The sequence below is a fragment of the Podarcis vaucheri genome, assembly GCF_965113315.1.
Source record: "Podarcis vaucheri genome assembly, chromosome: 10".
In the NCBI taxonomy this organism is placed as follows: domain Eukaryota; kingdom Metazoa; phylum Chordata; class Lepidosauria; order Squamata; family Lacertidae; genus Podarcis; species Podarcis vaucheri.
The window spans coordinates 69,237,175-69,259,025 of NC_138748.1; the positions used below are offsets into that span (position 1 = coordinate 69,237,175).

General features: G+C 46.6%; 2 protein-coding genes across 6 annotated transcripts in view; one reads left to right on the forward strand and one right to left on the reverse strand.

Annotated features, from left to right (window-relative positions):
- The window catches only part of FBH1 (F-box DNA helicase 1), a 53,258-nt gene extending 53,184 nt beyond the window's left edge, over positions 1-74 (reverse strand). Inside the window, exon 1 of the mRNA XM_082238787.1 lies at positions 14-74. Within this exon, the coding sequence (XP_082094913.1) occupies position 14 (1 nt within the window). The 5' untranslated portion in view covers positions 15-74. The remainder of the gene's footprint in view (positions 1-13) is intronic.
- A 193-nt stretch (positions 75-267) lies between these two features.
- ANKRD16 (ankyrin repeat domain 16) overlaps positions 268-21,851 on the forward strand; it is a 30,252-nt gene continuing 8,668 nt past the window's right edge. For 3 of the 5 annotated variants that reach the window (XR_014223709.1, XR_014223710.1, XM_082239205.1), the window contains exons 1-6: positions 268-425; positions 4,496-4,917; positions 6,108-6,328; positions 9,636-9,678; positions 14,347-14,455; positions 15,134-15,295. Coding sequence is in view for 3 of the 5 variants with exons in the window: in XM_082239205.1 (XP_082095331.1) it covers positions 4,604-4,917; positions 6,108-6,328; positions 9,636-9,678; positions 14,347-14,455; positions 15,134-15,295 (849 nt within the window). In the remaining 2 variants the exon portion in view is untranslated. Of the gene's footprint in view, positions 426-523; positions 587-1,910; positions 1,949-4,495; positions 4,918-6,107; positions 6,329-9,635; positions 9,679-14,346; positions 14,456-15,133; positions 15,296-21,851 lie in introns of all 5 variants that reach the window. The other 2 variants (XM_082239206.1, XM_082239207.1) reach the window with 2 other exon arrangements.

Consider the following 21,851-nt stretch of genomic DNA (forward strand, 5'->3'; position numbering starts at 1 on the left):
CCCAGACTCTCACTCTCATCTTGGAAGCAGGAAAGAGGCGTCGCCTTTGCACGCCCACCTAACCCGCCACCAGGCTTTTGCTGCGCGCAGCCTACACAGCTAGGCGCCTAGACCCCGCCCTCCCCTGATTGACGATCCAGGCGAGCCATAGAGCTCGCCGGCCAGCGGGCTCTTCCGGGGTCGGCCGAGCCATTTGCCAGGGCTCGGAGGGCACGAGCGGACACGTTGCCCGGAGTTTGCTGACGTACTTCCTCTTTGCTTCCGGCCTTCCTCCCAATCAAAGAGATAATAGCATCAGGCAAGAGGTCGGCGTAGCATTCACTTCCGGTTCTCGTGGACAGTCCCCCATGTGCGGGGCAAGAGTGGTGGAAGCGCGTAGGGATCCCTGGCGCATTAATGGGCTTTATTGGAGTTAAATGAAGCAGGTATGCCGAGTTTTCCCCAGGCAGGCGGCGTTTGTATTCAAGCAGGCTTCTAATACCTTGTCGCTTTGAAATATTATGTCGTGTTTTCTTTTCCCAAGGGTGGATCGCTTCTGGCACTTCTGTATTCTGAATATCGTCTGAATTTATTCCTTAACTTGCATGTTTGTGCTTTGGACTTCTTCGCTGCTGCCTCCTCCTCCTTTTCCTTCTATAAATCACACACACACACCCCAATACTGTTGGCAGGAGGACAACACAAACGTAATAGTAATTTATTATTTGTACCCACCCATCTGGCTGAGTTTCCCCAGCCACTCTAGTCGGCTTCCAACAAAGATGAAAAATACATTAAAATGTCACACATTAAAAGCTTCCCTGAACAGGGCTGCCTTCAGATGTCTTCTAAAAGTCTGGTAGTTGTTGTTCTCTTTGACATGTGGTGGGAGGGCGTTCCACAGGGCGGGTGCCACCACCGAGAAGGCCCTCTGCCTGGTTCCCTGTAACTTGGCTTCTCGCAGGGAGGGAACTGCCAAAAGGCCCTCGGAGCTGGACCTCAGTGTCCGGGTAGAACGATGGGGGTGGAGACGCTCCTTTAGGTATACAGGACCGAGTCCGTTTAGGGCTTTCAAGGTCAGCACCAACACTTTGAATTGTGCTCGGAAACGTACTGGGAGCCAATGTAGGTCTTTCAAGACCGGTGTTATGTGGTCTCAGCGGCCGCTCCCGGTCACCAGTCTAGCTGCCGCATTCTGGATTAGTTGTAGTTTCCGAGTCACCTCCGAAGGTAGCCCCACGTAGAGCGCATTGCAGTAGTCCAAGCGGGAGATAACTAGAGTATGCACCACTCTGGCGAGACAGTCCGTGGGCAGGTAGGGTCTCATCCTGTGCACCAGATGGAGCTGGTAGGCAGCTGCCCTGGACACAGAATTGACCTGCGCCTCCATGGACAGCTGTGAGTCCAAAATGACTTCCAGGCTTCGCACCTGGTCCTTCAGGGGCACACTTACCCCATTCAGGACCAGGGAATCCTCCACACCCGCCTGCCTCCTGTCCCTCAAAAACAGTACTTCTGTCTTGTCAGGATTTAACCTCAATCCATTAGCCGCCATCCATCCTCCAGCCACCTCCAGACACTCACACAGGACCTTCACCGTGTTCACTGGTTCTGATTTAAAGAGAGGTAGAGCTGGGTATCATCCGCATATTGATGGACACCCAGCCCAAACCCCCTGATGATCTCTCCCAGCGGCTGCATATAGATGTTAAAAAGCAGGGGGCAGGTTGTGCCTTGCTCCTCTTCAGGGTTCTCGCTTATAATCCAGGATGCCCCTTTCTGCCACCCAACAGTCAATGCGCATTTTGTGTCCACTGAGCATGCGCCTTGGGCAGTTTGGTGGGGTTGCCACTTGTGGCAGCCCCCCAAAGTCTTCTTGTAAACTTTATGGGTTCCCCAAAACCTGCTGGTAAGTCCATTCTTGTGTGCAGGTGGTGCTGTTTTAGCTACACAAGAATCTGTGACTCAGGTAACGTTTGCCAGGATCGTCATTGATTTTTTACGGTCCCTGGATAAGCCTGTTTCTGCCATTGTGTTATTATAATTTAGCATTAGAGGCCTTACAACTCACTTGGCTGATTTCTACGCTGCTTTCGGACAGTAATGATCAAATGACTTTAATAGTGGGTGAATTTTTGAGTGCCGTCCATGTAGAAAGACTGGGCCATTATAAAGATAATTAGTGGTTGTATTGTATTATTTATGCGAATTGATTTTCTCTGGAGTTAAAGATCTGACTGGGACAAACCTTGTTACGTTAAGCTTGTATTTTGCACAATTTGTATACAGTGTCTGTTTGATAATGTGGGTTTGCTATGCCTAATAAAGGATATATTTGATAATTTAGCGTTTGTAAACCCCTTTGTGATTCGTTTGACTGAAAGGCAGCATAGAAATACAGTGGTGCCTCGCAAGACGAAATTAATTCGTTCTGCAAGTTTTTTCTTCTTGCGAGTTTTTCGTCTTGCGAAGCACGGTTTCCCATAGGAATGCATTGAAAATCAATTAATGCGTTCCTAGGGAAACCGCTTGCCAGGCTGGCGGTGCGGAGAAGGGCTTTTCTCCGCACCGCAAGCCTTCAGGACAGGTATGGGAACAGAGGGGAAGGGGCGCAGCGCTTTCCCTCTGTTCCAGGGGCTTGCGTGGGAGGAGGGTTTTTCCTCCCCACCGCCAACATTCAGAACAGCATTCTGAATGTTGGCGGTGGGAAGGAAAACCCTCCTCCCACCGCAAGTCTTCAGGACAGCCATCCGAAGGCTGGCTCAGGGAGAAGGGCTTTCCGCCCCACCGCCAGCCTTCGGAGGAGGTCCGAGGACAGTGGGGAAGACGCGCTGCGCTTCCCCGCTGTCCCGGAGATTTCCCTATGGGCTTTCGTCTTGCGAAGGAAGCCCATAGGAAAATTAGTTTTGCGAAGCGCCTCCAAAACGGAAAACCCTTTCGTCTAGCGGGTTTTCCGTCTTGCGAGGCGTTCGTCTTGCGGGGCACCACTGTAATACTGAATCAAATCAATCCGTTAGCGGCTGAGAAGGATGGAGGAATGTCTTTAAAAAGCCAGGTAGTTGTTACGGATGGCAGTACAGAAATATGAAGTGCAACTCAGAGGGCAGCCAGATGCAGAAGAGAAGAGAGGGCTTCTGCGCCTTTAATAGCTAAATACAAAAGAGGGTAGTAAGCTTATCCCTTATTCCGATGCAGCCTATGCTGCCATATTAGGGCACACAGCCCACTGCCCGTTCCTCGCATACAACCTGCTCAAAGGGTGGCTCTGGCTGGCTCCTTGGTATTCATAGACTCATAGAATTGGAGAGTTGAAAGGGGACACCAAGGTTCATCTAGTCCAACCCTCTTCAGTATAGGAACTTTTTGCCCAGCATTGGGGTTCAAACCCACAGCCCTGAGCTTCAGAGTCTACCGAGTTGTCTTGTGGGCCCCTCTTGCAGAACGCGGCAGGGAGGAGGATGGGGGACAAACCTAGAATTAGCGCTGTGGGTTAAACCACAGAGCCTAGGACTTGCCGATCAGAAGGTCGGCGGTTCAAATCCCCGCGACGGGGTGAGCTCCCGTTGCTCAGTCCCTGCTCCTGCCAATCTAGCAGTTCGAAAGCACATCAAAGTGCAGGTAGATAAATAGGTACCGCTCCGGCGGGAAGGTAAATGGCGTTTCCGTGCGCTGCTCTGGTTCGCCAGAAGCGGCTCAGTCATGCTGGCCACATGACCCGGAAGCTGTACGCCGGCTCCCTCGGCCAGTAAAGCGAGATGAGCGCCGCAACCCCAGAGTCGGCCACGACTGGACCTAACGGTCCCTTTACGTTTTATCCTGCAAAGCACATGCTCTGTTGCTGAGTTGCAAAGCCCTTCCAAAATCCTAGAATCCAAACAGTACCCCTTGTCACCTTGGAGAAATCTAGGCTAAGGGTGGAGGGGGTAATTGGGGAAATACTTATTTCTTTTTCAACAACTGAAGTAACACGTACGATACGATAATCTTTATTGTCATTGTCCCATACAGAACAACGAAATTGAAAAAAATCTACATAAGACATTCAAAAACCAACAAGCCTGCTATCCCAGCTATCACAGCCTAAAAACTCTGATACCCCATAATTAAATACAATATACTCCCATAGAGACTACCTTATACTGTGTTTAAAACCAAAATCGCATTTGGGTAGAAACAGTTTCTCAGGCGGCTAATCCTAGTCTTTATAATCCTGTACCTTCTTCCAGAAGGCAGGAGCTGAAAGAGATCATTTCTGGGGTGCGCACTATCCTGCGCTATCTCTGCAGCTTTTCTATGGCACCTGGAAGCATATATTTAATCCAAGGTGGGAAGAGTGCACCCAATTATTATCTCCGCAGTCTTTACATTGTTTTTCCCCTGACCATACAGCTCCCAAACCACACGCACAGACCATAAGTTAATACACTCTCCACAGTACAATGATAAAATGCCATCAACACTTGAGTCAACAGGTGGAGCCTCTCTTACGATCCCCCCCTTCCCCCCCCCTTTTTAGGCCACGGGGCCAAAACACCATGGAGACCTAGAGGGAGTAAGCTTTGCCGTGTCACTCCTGACTCCGAATTCTTACCTGGAGCTGTAATTTTTGCATCCACCTTCAGCAATGGCTGAAGGCAACCTTCCTAGGTTGGTGATGGAAGGGAATCTCATCCTTCTGAAAGAAGAGGTTGCAAATGTTTGGGATTCGAAAAAGAGGCATTTTGGGAGGTCTGGAGACACCCTGCTCCACTACGCAGCCCGACACGGTCAGCTGAAGATCCTGACTTACTTAGTCGAGACCTTAGAAATAGACATTGAAGTGTTTAATAGCGATTACAAGCGGCCCCTCCACGAGGCAGCCTCCATGGGTCACAGGGACTGCGTCTTGTACCTGCTGGACAGAGGAGCTACTGTCGATTGCTTGAAGAAAGCAGACTGGTACGTTGCCGTCAGATTTTTTTGTGGAGGGTGGGGTCTTTGGTTGTAACTTGGGTCGTATTTAGCATTTGCAACAAAATCGTAGAAGAAGAAGAGTTTAGATTTGATATCCTGCTTTATCACTATCCGAAGGAGTCTCAAAGCGGCTAACATTCTCCTTTCCCTTCCTCCCCCACAACAAACACTCTGTGAGGTGAGTGGGGCCGAGAAACTTCAAAGAAGCGTGACTGGCCCAAGGTCATCCGGCAGCTGCATGTGGAGGAGCAGGGAAGCGAACCCGGTTCCCCAGATTATGAGTCCACCGCTCTTAACCACTACACCACACTGGCTCTCAGAGTTGCAAGGAACACTGAAGGAACTTAGGAAGCAGCCTTATACCGAGTCAGACATCGTTCCACAGGGTGGGTGCCACCACCAAGAAGGCCCTCTGCCTGGTTCCCTGTAACCTCACTTCTCGCAGTGAGGGAACTGCCAGAAGGCCCTCGGTGCTGGACCTTAGTGTCCGGGCAGGACGATGGGGGTGGAGACACTCCTTCAGGTATACTGGGCCGAGGCCATTTAGGGCTTTAAAGGTCAGCACCAACACTTTGAATTGTGCTCGGAAACGTACTGGGAGCCAATGTAGGTCTTTCATTTCTTGTCGGTCGCTCCCAGTCACCAGTCTGGCTGCCGCATTCTGGATTAGTTGTCGTTTCCGGGTCACCTTCAAAGGTAGCCCCACGTAGAGCGCATTGCAGTAGTCCAAGCGGGAGATAACTACAGCATGCACCATTCTGGCGAGACAGTCTGCGGGCAGGTGGGGTCTCATCCTGCGTACCAGATGGAGCTGATAAACAGCTGCCCTGGACACAGAATTGACCTGTGCCTCCATGGACAGCTGTGAGTCCAAAATGACTCCCAGGCTGCGCACCTGGTCCTTCAGGGGCACAGTTACCCCATTCAGGACCAGGGAGTCCTCCACACCCACCTACCCCCTGTACCCCCAAATCAGTACTTCTGTCTTGTCAGGATTCAACCTCAATCCATTAGCCACCATCCATGCTCCAACCGCCTCCAGGATTTGAAATCTTCTTCAGACTGGCCTCCAGGCTGGCTCTAGAATATTGGATACTGTCTCCTATGAATTGGGGGAAATGTTTCTGTCCCTGATAATAAATTGTGTCTCCCCTATCCCTGTCCTGGACTTTTAGGACTCCCCTTATGATGGCTTGTACCAGAAGGAATCTAGAAGTCATTCAGGATCTCATCGACCACGGAGCAAACCCATTATTGAAGAACAAAGATGGCTGGAGCTGTTTCCATATTGCCAGCCGAGAGGGGGATCCTGAAGTCATCCGTTACCTCCTGGATGTCTCTCCAACCATTTGGGACACGGAAAGCAAAATCAAGAGGACTCCCCTACACACAGCAGGTGAGTTAAGGTGTGTGGTTGCAGGCAAACAGATGATACATCACCTCGGCCCTAAGTGGAGGATGTCTATTTCCATGGGACTGTAGTAGTAGTAGTAGTAGTAGTAGTAGTAGTAGTAGTAATTGTTAGGATATTTCCGTTCCACCTTAAAAGGGAGCAGGCTTCGTGAGTTAGAGTCTGCGCATGTCCTGTTCACAGGATGTTTATGTTTGCTTTTTGCTTTCGTTTCTCTCTCTGTGCTGGAGACACTGACGCAGGCAGTCATGTCTTTCTTTGTTCTGATCAACGCTGAATAAAAACTTGTCAATAATGCTCTCCTGAGTGCGACTTTTGGCTGTGCATTATCTGCTGATAAAGTGTGCATGAGCTCTAGAAGAAACTCGTGTCGCTAATTGCTGATACTGCGTGCCTACGGGAGATCGATGGATCGTCCGGCAGACGGCTTGGGGCCATGATGGACTTTATCTCCCTGGCAGTATCCCAACAACAACAGCAGCAGCAGCAGCAGCAATAATAAATTATTTGTACCCTGCCCATCTGGCTGGGTCTTCCCAGTCACTCTGGGCAGCCTCCAACAAAGATTAAAAATACATTAAGATGTCACACATTAAAAACTTCCCTAAACAGGGCTGCCTTCAGATGTCTTCTAAATGTCAGGTAGTTGTTTATCTCTTTGATATCTGGTGGGAGGGCGTTCCGCAGGGCAGGCGCCACCACCGAGAAGGCCCTCTGCCTGGTTCCCCGTAGCTTTGCTTCTCACAGGGAGGGAACCACCAGAAGGCCCTCGGAGCTGGACCTCAGTGTCTGGGCAGAAAGATGGGGGTGGAGATGCTCCTTCAGGTCTACTGGGCCGTAGTCCCACCATTTGAGGTCAAAAGATAGCAAAATCCCTAGGTCTTCCCTAGTAGCATTTTCAGAAGATTGTGATAGGGAACTGCTGACCTCTGAGTCTGTTGTGCTCCAACCGGATGTCTCCTCTTCCAAAGAGGTCTGGCGGAGGATGATCCGGAGTCCCCAGAAAGCCCAGAACTTGCAAGATTCAGTCGTACCTTGGAAGTTGAACGGAATCCGTTCCAGAAGTCCATTCAACTTCCAAAACCTTCGGTAACCAAGGCGTGGCTTCCCATAGAAAGTAATGCAAAATGGATTAATCGGTTCCAGACTTTTAAAAACAACCCCTAAAACAGCAATTTAACATGAATTTTACTATCTAATGAGACTGTTGATCCACAACATGAAAGCAATAAACAATGTACTGCAGTCACATAATCAATCAGTAGCTGAACTGGGCTCTACCCAGTCACAAAAACTAAACAAAAAAGCAGAAAATAAATAGCAAAAACAGACGGACCTCAGCGTAACACTCAAAATGGAGCATGTTTGGCTTCCGAAAAATGTCCGCAAACCGGAACACTTACTTCCGGGTCTGCAGTGTTTGGGTTCCAAATTGTTGAGTACCAAGGCGTTTAAGAACCAAGGTACCACTGTACCGTGGAAGTCGAATGGAATCCATTCTAGAAGTCCGTTCGACTTCCAAAATGTTCGGAAACCAAGGCGCCTTCCGATTGGCTGAAGGAAGCTCCTGCAGCCAATCGGAAGCCGCGACGGACTTTTAGTTTCCAAAGAACACTCACTTCCGGGTTTGCGGCGTTTGGGAACCAAAACGTTTGACTGGCAAGGTATTCAACTTCCGAGGTACGACTGTATTGTGGACGCTGCTCATTTTGACATCTGGCACTCACTTTTCCTTCTAGTGTGTGGCAAAATCAGAGGCTGGAGGTGAGTTCAGAGGTTATCTCCAGTTAGAATTCTATCATATGTGGTGGACTTGTGATAAAGTAAAGACATTCTGGGAGTATAATGAACTAAAGAAGATTTTCAGATATACTTTCCCTAAAAAGCCAGAAGCATTTTTGCTAGGCTTGATGGGAAATGAGATTATGAAGATAGATCAAAGACTATTTCTGTACGCCACAGCTGCCACGAGGACTTTGTTGACCCAAAAATGGAAATCACAATAAATACCCACTATTGCGGAGTGGCAGGCGAAGATGATGGATTTTGCTTAGTTGGCCAAACTGACTTGCAGGATCCGAGATCAGGACGATCAGAAATTCCAGAAAAACTGGAATACATTTACAGTATATTTAAATGATTGTTGTAAAAACCTAAAGACACTAGCAGGATTGAAGTAATTCCTACAATGTCGAGAGGATGTTAAGATGTACAGTGGTACCTCGGGTTACATACGCTTCAGGTTACATACGCTTCAGGTTACAGACCCCGCTAATCCAGAAATAGTGCTTCAGGTTAAGAAATTTGCTTCAGGATGAGAACAGAAATCGTGCTCCGGCTGTGCGGCAGCAGCAGGAGGCCCCATTAGCTAAAGTGGTGCTTCAGGTTAAGAACAGTTTCAGGTTAAGTACGGACCTCCGGAACGAATTAAGTACTTAACCCGAGGTACCACTGTAAAGAGTTAGAATACACGACTGGATTCGATAAGGGATACCGGCTGAAGAGAAGGAAGGAAGTCGCAAGCTCAGCAGAGCAAAAAGGTTTATATGTTGATTAATGTATTGTTTAAAGAAATGTATAAAGAAAACAATAAAAATTTATTGGGAGGGTGGTTATCTCCAGATAACTGACTGTATATAGAGGTCCTTGACAAATACAGTGGAACCTTGGTTCTTGAACAGCTCAGTTGACAAACAAATCGGCTCCCAAATGCCAAAAACCTAGAAGTAAGTGTTTCGGTTTTCAAACTTTTTTGGAAGCCAAACGTCAATCCGGCTTCTGTTTGAGTGCAGGAAACTCCTGCAGCCAATCGGAAGCTGCTCCTTGGTTTTTGAGCAGTTTGAGAAGTCGAAGGGATTAAGTTTGAGAACCAAGGCTCCCCTGTAGATACTAATATCAACCAGTGCTGTTTTTCTATAAAAAGAGGTGCCAGAACTCGCCACGAACACCTCCCATGTTTTCTTATGATGGCAAAGGCGCATAGCTGTCAACGTTTCCCTTTTTTTAAGGGAAATTCCCTTATTCCGAATAGGATTCCTCGCAAGAAAAGGGAAAAGTTGACAGCTATGCAAAGGCGCCCACCTGAGACATGCCGGAACTGAATTCTGGCAAGTTCCGGCTGGAAAAAAAGCCCAGATATCAACTATGGGGTTTTTATTTTGTGACCAGAAATAGTAAGGGAAGGCCAAGGATGATGGGAATTGTAATCTCAAACATCTGGAGTCACCAGGTTGGGGAAGTCTGGTATCTGTCGTCAAACCCAACTTTGATAAATCCCCTTTTTGTCACACAGCAATGCATGGGCGCCTGGAGGTAGTGAAAATGCTCCTTGAAAGGTAAGCAGAATTCCTGTCTTTCATTTTTTCAAGTAAATTTTTATTGTTTTCCTTACATATTCTTTCCCAACAAACCATAATAGTACCATACATTCCCTTTGACTCTGCCGAGTCGCGACTCCACCCCCCCCCCCCCGCAATTGGTATATTTAACCCCTTTCTATCGCGCACCTCATTCTCACAATAGTACTATTATACATGGGAGGTATTATGTCAATCCTGCTAGTGTCTTGGCCTCTTTACAATTCTCCTTTAAATATTCAATAAAGTTACACCAGTTATTTTGGTATCTTTGGTCTTCCTGGTCCCGGATCCTTCCTGACAATTTGGCAAGTTCTGGGTATTCTGTCAACTTCACCTGCCATTCCTGGGTGGTTGGTAGGTCTTGTGTTTTCCATCTTTGGGCCAGGAGGGTTCTTGCGGCGGCCGTAGCATACATGAACAGATTTGGGTCTCCCATTTTGATTTCCATTCCTGTTAAACCTAATAGACACGCTTCTGGTCTTTTGGGAAAAGTATACTGTCAGGGAACTGACATCGGAGCGAGAGGCGAAGGGGAGGCTCCCAGATGATGCTGGTGAAGGACCCAGCAGCAGGGGGAGAAACAGCTCAGTAGAGGGGGAAGCCAATCAGCGCAACACCGGGGATAAAGGGGGGCAGACGGGGGAAGTGGAGGGAGGGCTCCAGGACTCTTCACTGGACATCAGTGAGGAGAGCCCAGGTCCCCTGCTACCCACGCCTTCCCTGCGCAGAAGACTCCCGCGCAGTGAGAGGAGGAGGAGACTGGGTGTCAAACAACTTTTATGTTGGAAGAGGTTCAAGAAACGCCCACTGACGGATTCTGCCAGTGACTGAGGCAGCCGCGATGAGAAGGGGCTGTGCAGTCAGAAAGGTTTAACAAGGCAAAATTAACCGAGAAAGGCACCAGCTTACGCACGAGTAACTCATACCTATTACATAAAGGTAAAGGTAAAGGTACCCCTGCCCGAACGGGCCAGTCTTGACAGACTCTGGGGTTTGTGCGCCCATCTCACATCTATAGGCCGGGGGCCAGCGCTGTCCGGAGACACTTCCGGGTCACGTGGCCAGCGTGACAAGCTGCATCTGGCGAGCCAGCGCAGCACACGGAACGCCGTTTACCTTCCCGCTGGTAAGCGGTACCTATTTATCTACTTGCCCCCGGGGGTGCTTTCGAACTGCTAGGTTGGCAGGCGCTGGGACCGAGCAGTGGGAGCGCACCCCGCCGCGGGGATTCGAACTGCCGACCTTTCGATCGGCAAGCCCTAGGCGCTGAGGCTTTAACCCACAGCGCCACCCGCGTCCCTACCTATTACATATACCTAAGTATTTTTTAAAGTTCATTATAAATTGATTCCCAAATTTTTTTAACCTTGTCACAGGTCCACCACAAATGAAAATAATCCCCATCTACTTTTTTACATTTCCAACATTTTCTTTCTCTTTTTCTATACATTTCAGCTAACTTTACTGGCGTCAAGTGCCATCTGTACATCATTTTAAACAATTTTTCCTTTAGATCCATACATCCTGTAAATCTCAAACCCTCCTTCCATAGTCCTTTCCACGCTTCCAATTCGATGTTATGCCCAATATCGATCACCCATTTTATCATTGACATTTTATCATTTTCTCAAGACTTCCTGTCTTTTGGGCTTCCCATAGGAGGAATATTTATTTATTACATTACTATAGCGGCCATTTTCTTTCAAGGAGCTCAAGGTGGTGTAGACGGTTCTCCGCATTTCATCCTCTCAGCAACCCTGCTAGGCTAAGAGATGGCAACTGTTCTTTTTATTTCCTCTGACATGATACCTAGGAGAAACGGTCAAACCAATATTTATGTATGCAGCTACGGCGGCAAGGTTATTGATTGCCAAGAATTGGAAAAGCAGCAGCGTCCCAACTAAAACAGGCTGGTTATCTAAAATGATGGAATACTTCCATATTTCCGAACTAACAGGGAGGATAAGAGGAGATATGGTACAAAAAGCGAATAAGGAGTGGGCTATCTTTAAGGAATACATCAAAATTTATGTGGAAAAAGTAGAATTTCTGACAGATATTGAGTGAATCCAGAAAATGATTAGAGTGAAAGGAGAGTAAAGTTAAGATAAAAGAAATAATGAAATGTGTTTAAGCTAGTTGGAAAAATAAAGTAGCGTAACAAGAACGGCTGGAAGTCAAGTCACTTGTGTGGGGTAGGAGTGCAGGTATGTTGATATGTATAGTATAAAGGACCCCTGACCATTAGGTCCAGTTGTGGCCGACTCTGGGGTTGCGGCACTCATCTCACTTTACTGGCTGAGAGAGCCAGCGTACAGCTTCCGGGTCATGTGGCCAGCATGACTAAGCTGCTTCTAGCGAACCAGAGCAGCACACAGAAACGCTGTTTATCTTCCCACCACAGTGGTACCTATTTATCTACTTGCACTTTGATGTGCTTTCGAACTGCTAGGTTGGCAGGAACTGGGACCGAGCAACGGGAGCTCACCCCGTAGCGGGGATTCGAACCGCCGAACTTCTGATCGGAAAGTCCTAGGCTCTGTGGTTTAACCCACAGCGCCACCCGTGTCCCATGTAAAGCATAGGTAGGTATTATATAGAGTAATGTAGGTTTGTTTTATGTTATGAAAATTAGGTAGTGTGCTGTATACGTGTATTGTGTAAATGTATACGTATGTGTTTTATATGTTAATAAAATAATAATAATAATAATAACAAACAAAGGCGTGAGAAGGGAGCATGGGTTTGCCACCTGATTTTTAGCAGGAAGGATTTTGGTGGCTGCTTAAAAGGTAGAAAAAACACATGGTCAACTGAATCTTGCATGCTGGGGCTGGCCAAGGAGGTATGTTGTCCTCAGGTCCAAAAAAATGTGAGCCCCCACTATTCCCCAATTTTTTTTCGAGCCAGCACTTCTCAGTTTTAAACTGAATTTTGAGCTAGGTTTTGCCTTTGATTATTTTTTAACTGCTTGGCTATGATTTTTTTTGTTTTGTTTTGCACCGAATTTCCATATGGTTGTGCAGCAAATTAAAGAATAAATCGCACCCACCCCAAAAAGCCCCTCCAATTCTCTGGGGTACTCCTTTACTTTGCTCTAGCCCCAAAGTTCCCAAATTTTTTCAGGCCACTGTCCCCTTAGTTCCACAAACTCATCCCCAGTACCTACCCTATTAAAAAAAAAAACAACCTATAAAACCCTGTTTAAAAATATATTATCTTCCACTAAGGAAGATAATAACACGATACAATTCAAAACAGTGACACTTAATTGCACGTTTACTCAAAACCCAATGGAAATGATTTAGTTGAATTAATTCAACAAACTTGACCAACCTGGTCCAGGGATTGAAACTGAAATTGAAATACTTTATTGTCACTTGTACAGTATACAGTGAGATTACACGAGTACCCCCCACTCAGCTTTCTTACGTCTTAATTCCCCTCGTTTACTGACGCACACCCACCAAACCCGAAAGTCAGTTGCCCTGTTGTTATCTTTTCATTCAGCAGCCTAACAGCCCACGGATAGAAGCTGTTCTTTACCCTGTTAGTGCGACTAATCGTGCTTCTATATCTTCTGCCCGAGGGCAGGAGATCAAGAAAGTGCCGGCCAGGGTGTGAATCATCCCTGAGAATTTTCCTCACTCTCCTGAGGCAACGTTCTTCTGCGATTTCATCCAGCGGATTCGCGGGACAGCCCATAATATCTTGTGCACTTCCTATCAGTTGATGTCAAACCAGCGTACCACACCGTGACACAGTAGGAAAGGACACTTTCTATTGTGGACCAGTAGGAGGAGATCATCAAATGTTGATTGACATCGTTCTTTTGCAATACTCTGAGGAGATGAAGTCTCTGTTGGGCTTTCTTAACCACCTGGGTTGTATTGATTTTCCAAGTAAGGTCTCCACTGAGATAAACTCCTAGGAATTTAACGGAAGAGACTCTCTCCATACAGAAAACCGATGTACAGCGGGGCTAGTTCTCCTCTCTTCTTCCAAAAGGCCAACACCATCTCCTTTGTCTTGCTCATATTAAGGTGCAAGTTGTTCCCTAGGCACTATGTAGATATTTTTTGGACCTCCCCTCTATACGCTGATTTGTCTCCACCTGTTATTAAACCCATTAATGGTGGTGTCATCTGCAAACTTAATACAGTGGTGCCTCGCAAGACGAAAAGAATCGGTTCGGTGATTCTCTTCGTCTAGCAGTTTTTTCGTCTTGCGAAGCAAGCCCATTGACGGATTAGCGGATTAGCGCTATTAGCGGCTTTTAGCGGCTTATCTGCTGATCGGATCAGATGATAAGCGGCTTAGCGGCTTAGAAAAAGGGGGGGGAGGAAAAAAACCAGCAGGAACTCGCAAGACATTGTCGTCTTGCGAAGCAAGCCCATAGGAAATTCGTTTTGCGAAGTACCTCCAAAACGGAAAACTCTTTCGTCTAGCGAGTTTTCCGTCTTGCGAGGCATTCGTCTTGCGGGGCACCACTGTAATTGCAGTAGACGGGTCCATCTTTTCGCAGCCTGATAGTCATTTGCACATTCCTTTGTGTGTGACGCCACCCCCAGGTAATCCCACGGCCCCCACCAGGGGACAGTGCCTTCACTGCTCTAACTTGTCCTTTTTGTGCTTAATCCTAAGGTGCCGCTACCAGCCCGATAGCAGGGACAAATGTGGTGTCACGCCTTTTATGGATGCCATACAACATGGGCACCTTGGCATCGCGCAGCTGCTTCTAGAGAAACATAAGGTTCGTGCAAACGATGTTGTGTCTGTTTAAAGTAGGAGAGCAATGCTTTAAAGCCTGGGTAGGCAAATTAAGGCCCGGGGGCTGGATCCGGCCCAATCACCTTCTCAATCCAGCCCGCGGAAGGTCCTGGAATCAGCGTGTTTTTCCATGAGTAGAGTGTGTCCTTTTATTTAAAATGCACCTCCGGGTTATTTGTGGGGCATAGGAATTCGTTCATTATTATTATTTTCAAAATATAGTCCGGCCCCCCCACAAGGTCTGAGGGAGAGTGGACCGGCCCCTTGCTGGAAAAGTTTGCTGACCCCTGCTTTAAACATCTGGTGCTGAGATGACCTGTGATTCTGGCAGGTTGTGACTCCAGATGGTTAGGCTGGATCAGGGGTCAGCAAACTTTTTCAGCAGGGGGCCAGTCCACTGTCCCTCGGACCTTGTTGGGGGCCGGACTATATATATTTTTGGGTGGGGGGGGGAGAGAACGAATTCCTATTCCCCACAAATAACCCAGAGATGCATTTTAAATAAAAGGACACATTCTACTCATGGAAAAACACGCTGATTCCCGGACCTTCCGCGGGCCAGATTGAGAAGGCGATTGGGCCGGATCCAGCCCCCAGGCCTTAGTTTGCCTACCCGTGGGCTGGATTGTCACACAGGACTTTGCCTTTTTCACACCCTTAGGCTTGCTACACCGCCCGGGATGCTCTCGGCGCTCAGCCTTTGCACCAAGCCGCGGTCACAGCGCAGGATCCTGCCCTCCGGTTCCTAGTTTCAGATCTCGGTGTCGATGTCAACTCCAGAGCCACTTCGCTGCAGCTGACGGCCTTGCATTACGCTGCCAAGGTCCTTTGCTTTTCTCCTTGGGAGTTTTCACTGAGGGGCCGGCTACTGTGCCTTTGAAGGCTGCTCTCCCAAGAGAGGTTTCTCCTCCCCTCCCTATTTTATTTTATTCTCTTTTTTTATAACATTTTATTGATTTTCCAAAAATGACAAAACGAAAAGAAAAAACACAGGGGGAAAAATCATAACCAAATTAAACCATATTTTTTGGGAGTACGTTTCCCTCCAGGTTCCATTATAATGAACTTGTTCCTGCATGTCCATGAAACCTTATATACTTAGCAATCCAATTTTAAAACCTTCTTCATCTTATTCCAAGTGACTTTTAAAAGTTGTACTAATGTAAGAATCTATACGCAACACTTTAAACATATGCAGTGAACGGTTGCCTTTTTTTGTAATAATTTGCCCTTCATAGTTCAGTAATTTATTTTGCCAATCTTCTACATTTTATTTTATTCTTCGGTAGATGTACAGAAAGAGAATCACATACAAATAAATAAATTTTTAGAAAGGGGCAAAATTAGACATGTATGCACAAAGTTTTTTTTAAAAAACAAATCAAGACTTCTTGTTCCTCTGCTTCCCCTTTCTATTTTTTTAAAGTTTTTTAAAATTATTTTGACAAAGTAATAATCATAAATAAATAAGAATAAAAACATGCACCCCACCACTGAGACCATTCCATTGTAACTATCCAACCTCCCAAAATTTCAACACCTCTTGCGATGGTTTGACCCCTTTCCGTTTTAACAGTACAAATTCTAAAAGAGACAATGCACGGATTTTTGTATACTAAGAAATCTTTAATATATTTTTTTAAAAAAACAACCAGTACAAATTCTACAAACACCCTCCATATCTCCTCAAAAGCATTTTTCCTGCATATTCCCCATCTTACCTTAATGGCATATGTTAATTTATCATTAATACAGTGGTACTTCGGGTTACATACGCTTCAGGTTACAGACTCCACTAACCCACAAATAATACCTCAGGTTAAGAACTTTGCTTCAGAATGAGAACAAAAATCGTGCGGCGGCAGCTGGAGGCCCCATTAGCTAAAGTGGTGCTTCAGTTTAAGAACACTTTCAGGTTAAGAATGGACCTCCAGAACGAATTAAGTACTTAACCCGAGGTACCACTGTAATAATACAGTGGTGCCCCGCAAGACAAATGCCTCGCAAGATGGAAAACTTGCTAGACAAAAGAGTTTTCCGTTTTGGAGGTGCTTCGCAAAACGAATTTCCTATGGGCTTGTTTCGCAAGACGACAATGTCTTGCGAGTTCCTGCTGGGTTTTTTTCCTTTCCCCCCCTTTTTCTAAGCCGCTTATCAGCTGATCCGATCAGCAGATAAGCCGCTAAAAGCGCTAATCCGCTAATCCTTCAGTGGGCTTGCTTCGCAAGACGAAAAAACCGCTAGACGAAGAGAATCACAGAACAAATTGTCTTGCGAGGCACCACTGTAATAATTTATTATTTGTACCCCGCCCATCTGGCTGGGTTTCCCCAGCCACTCTGGGCGGCTTCCAACAAGGATTAAAAATACATCAAAATGTCACACATTAAAAGCTTCCCTAAACAGGGCTGCCTTCAGATGTCTTCTAAATGTCAGGTAGTTGTTGTTCTCTTTGACATTTGACGGGAGGGCGTTCCACAGGGCGGATGCCACTACCGAGAAGGCCCTCTGCCTGGTTCCCTGTAACCTCACTTCTCGCAGGGAGGGAACCGCCAGAAGGCCCTCGGAGCTGGACCTCAGTGTCTGGGCAGAATGATGGAGGTGGAGATGCTCCTTCAGGTATACTGGACAGAGGCCGTTTAGGGCTTTCAAGGTCAGCACCAACACTTTGAATTGTGCTCGGAAACGTACTGTAGGTCTTTCAAGACCGGTGTTATGTGGTCCCGGCGGCCGTCCCCAGTCACCATAGCTATATCCCACACATCTTTATACCATTCTTCCATTTTATGTCCCGCTTGTCCTTGTTTCTTCTCTTAAACATTGTCCCGCATCTGTGCAATGCTGTTGCACGGAACTGGCATAGAATCGTAGAGTTGCCACACATCATCTAGTCCAACCCTCTCTGCAATGCAGGACTCTTTTGCCCCACGTGAGATTCGAACCCTCGACCCTCAGATTCAAGAGTCTCATGCTTTACTGATGGAGCCCTCCAGATGTTAATGGGCGGGGATGGTGGGAGTTGTAGTTAGCAACATCTGGAGAGCCAATGGGTTGCAGGGGGCTAAGGGTTTGTATTTTTCTGTTCTTGTTTTTAATCATGTACTTTGTGTTTTTAATAGGGACGCAGGTGGCGCTTTGGGACAAACCACAGAGCCTAGGACTTGCCGATCGGAAGGTTGGCGGTTCGAATCCCTGCGACGGGGTGAGCTCCCGTTGCTCGGTCCCTGCTCCTGCCAACCTAGCAGTTCAAAGGCACGTCAAAGTGCAAGTAGATAAATAGGTACTACTCAAGCGGGAAGGTAAATGGCGTTTCCGTGCGCTGCTCTGGTTCACCAGAAGCGGCTTAGTCATGCTGGCCACATTGACCTGGAAGCTGTCTGCAGACAAACGCCGGTTCCCTTGGCCTACAGAGCGAGATGAGCGCCGCAACCCCAGAGTCGTCCGCAACTGGACCTAATGGTCAGGGGTCCCTTTACCTTTACCTTGTGTTTTTAATAATGCATTTTTAGGCTGAGAACTGCAAATGAAGGGTGGCCTACAAACTTACCGTATTTTTTGCTTTTATTTTATTTTTATTTTATTTTTATTTTTTACTCACTTTTTCCTTCCTAAAAAGTAAGGGGAAATGTGTGTGCGTCTTATGGAGCGAATGCAGGTTGCGCAGCTATCCCAGAAGCCAGAACAGCAAGAGGGATTGCTGCTTTCTCTGCACAGCGATCTCTCTTGTTGTTCTGGCTTCTGAGATTCAGAATTTTTTTTTTCTTGTTTTCCTCCTCAAAAACTAGGTGCGTCTTATGGTCTGGTGCGTCTTGTAGAGCGAAAAATACGGTGATACATAAGAATAATTATAAGTTCCTCCGCACCATCTTTATTCCATGCTGCCCGCCACTCCCTGCACAAAAGCGCTCTATTGTTTGGTTCCTTTAAAACTAGGAAATTCTCTGCCCGTTCTGATTCCCCGCCTCTTGTACATCACTGGCTCCATTTTTGGCTGCCAAGCGCTCAGCCGCTGAGCCTGCCATTATAAAGAGCGACGCTGGCCTGCTAAGCAGAAGTGCATTAGATTTACAGCTAGGAATCCAGCCTTTTATCTTCACGAGACTTAATTCTCTCAGCAGCTCTTCAGCTGCCAGCGCATGGCCTGCGGAAGATAAATGGGGCTATTAAAACTGAATTGCCGACATGTGCAATTCATCGAAGAACATCTGGGCTTGCCTTGTCCCTGAGCCAGACCCTTGGTCCCATCTAGTCTGATATTATTATTATTATTATTATTATTATTATTATTATTATTATTATTATTCCCTGTTTAGGGAAGCTTTTAATGTTTAATAGGTTATTGTACAGTATTTTAATGTTCTGTTGGAGGCTGCCCAGAGTGGTGGGGATACCCAGCCAGGTGGGCGGGGTATAAATAATAATAATAATAATAATAATAATAGTTATTATTATTGGTATACCCTTCATCCATAGATCTCACAGCATAAAAATACAATTCTCTCTACTCTGGCTGGCAGTGGCTTTCTAGGGTTTGTGGCAAATAGGGGGGGAGAGGAGTTCCCAGTCCTTTTGTTCATTATATTGAGGGTGTTTGGAGGGGCCTTTCAGCCAAAAAGGCTCCCAGAGTAGCTTATATCCCATCCATTAATACAAGACAGGCCCTTTCCTGCAGTCTTACGGCCCATAATAATTAATTTCTGATTTTTAAAAAATTGTTTTTATTGTATGGTTTTAGGTGTGATTATTGTAAACCACTCTGATACAGTGGTACCTCAGGTTAAGTACTTAATTCACTCCGGAGGTCTGTTCTTAACCTGAAACTGTTCTTAACCTGAAGCACCACTTTAGCTAATGGGGCTTCCCGCTGCCACCGCACCGCCGGAGCACAATTTCTGTTCTCATCCTGAAGCAAAGTTCTTAACCTGAAGCACTATTTCTGGGTTAGCGGAGTCTGTAACCTGAAGCATATGTAACCTGAAGCGTATGTAACCTGAGGTACCACTGTATACATATACACATACACATATACATATTTATACACACACACACACATATATATATATATAAAGGTAAAGGGAACCCTGCCCATTAGGTCCAGTGACGAATGACTCTGGGGTTGCAGTGCTCATCTCGCTTTATTGCCCGAGGGAGCCAGCGTACAGCTCCGGGTCATGTGGCCAGCATGACTAAGCCGCTTCTGGCGAACCAGAGCAGCGTACGGAAATGTCATTTACCTTCCCACCGGAGCGGTACTTTTTATCTACTTGAACTTTGACGTGCTTTCAAACTGCTAGGTTGGCAGGAGCTGGGACTGAACAATGGGAGCTCACCCCATCGCGATGGGCAAGCCATAGGCTCTGTGGTTTAGACCACAGTGCCCCCTGTGTCCCATATATATATATATATATATACACACACACGCATATACATACACACAGACACAGACACACACACACACACACACACTCATATATATGTGTGTTTGTGTGAGTGTGTATGTGTGTATATATATATGTATATGTTTATGTATGTGATATATATGTTTGTGTGTGTGTGTGTGTGTATATATATATATGTATATATGCAGGTTTTGGTGTCTTCGGGTGTCTTCCCGTGTAAGAGTCGGGGTGTCTGTGCGACGTTTCGACGAGGTCTCACTCGTCATCTTCAGGCTGGTGCTTTCGGCTTCTTGTTACTGGAACAGAGCAGAATCTGGTGTTTGAGTTCCTATAAATACTGTTGAGGGGTGTGGTGTATAGCCTCCAACGTTCTGGGCAGAGAGGAAGTTCCTAGATTAGTGTGCCTTTTCTTCTTTTGTTCCTTAATTACTTGAGGGATATCTTGAGTGATTTCATGAGTGATATTCTGAATACCACTGGGTGGGTCATTAAGTGTAGATTAGTTGCTAAAGCTTTCGTGTCTTGACCTCTTGAGCTTGTGAAGAGTTTTTCTGAGAAGATGGCTGTGCTGCATTTAGTTGTGCTCTGGCTTGGCTTCGTGTATAGGGGCGAGCTGTAATTTTGTGCCTTGTGCCAGCCAGATCTGTGTAGGGATTGCAGGGGGGTGCAGCATCCGGAGGTGCCACTATAGTTTGGCTACTGGATGGAGTCTGTAATATGTCTGTGGAGAGGGTCTGGGTTTGGGTCTGGTGTGGTTGATTGGTGACGGCGTTCTGTGTGCCTCTGGTTCTGGTGTCGGTTTTTGTGGGGAGGGCTAATTTCCAGATGTCTGGCAGGCGGGACGTGTCGTCACGCTTGTTCATGTTGTGAGGGTGTTTCTCTATCTCGATGGCTTCCATGATTATTCTCTTGTGGTGATGTTCCATGTTAAAGAGCAATTTGGAATCTGCAAAATTAATTTCGTGTCCTGTTTCTTTCATGTGTTGGAAAAGAGAGGAAGTTTTTTTCTTCTTTTTTGACGGCATTCTTGTGTTCTGCGATACGTGCATTTATTCGTCTGTTTGTTTGTCCAATGTACGTGGCTGGGCAGACTTTGCAGGGTATTTCATAGACCCCTTGGTTTTCGAGCTGGATTTTGTCTTTTGGGTTTCTGAGGATATTGGCTATTTTTTGTTTGGTGCAGAAGGCTGTTTTGATATTGTGTTTATGGAGGATTTTGCTAATTTTGTCTGTAGTGCCCTTGATATAAGGAAGGAGGGCCATGCCATTGTTTTCTTCTGTGTCTTGGTTTTTGGGGGGTGTTTCTTTTTGGATTAGCTTCGTAACCTTGTTTTTCTGGTATCCATTGGCGATTAACACATTTGAGAGATTCTGTAACTCAGTTGTCAAGTGGTCTTTGTCAGCCAGGCGTTTGGTTCTGGAGATGAGAGTCTTGGCTACTGAGTTTATTTGTGCAGGGTGGTGGTGTGATTGTGCATGTAAGTAGCGGTTGGTGTGTGTTTTTTTCCGGTAGATAGTGTGTCCTAGGGAGCCATCAGGTTTTTTGTAGATTAGGACGTCAAGAAAGGGGAGTTGGTTGTTGTCTTCTATTTCCATAGTGAATTGTATTTTGGGGTGTAGGCTGTTGAGATGTGTGAGGAAGCTATCTAGTTTTTCTTTCCCGTGTGGCCAAATTACAAAGGTGTCGTCAACATATCTGAGCCAAAGTTTGGGTTTGTGTTCTTAACATGGAACATCACCACAAGAGAATAATCATGGAAGCCATCGAGATAGAGAAACACCCTCACAACATGAACAAGCGTGACGACACGTCCCGCCTGCCTGACATCTGGAAATTAGCCCTCCCCACAAAAACCGACACCAGAACCAGAGGCACACAGAACGCCGTCACCAATCAACCACACCAGACCCAAACCCAGACCCTCTCCACAGACATATTACAGACTCCATCCAGTAGCCAAACTATAGTGGCACCTCCGG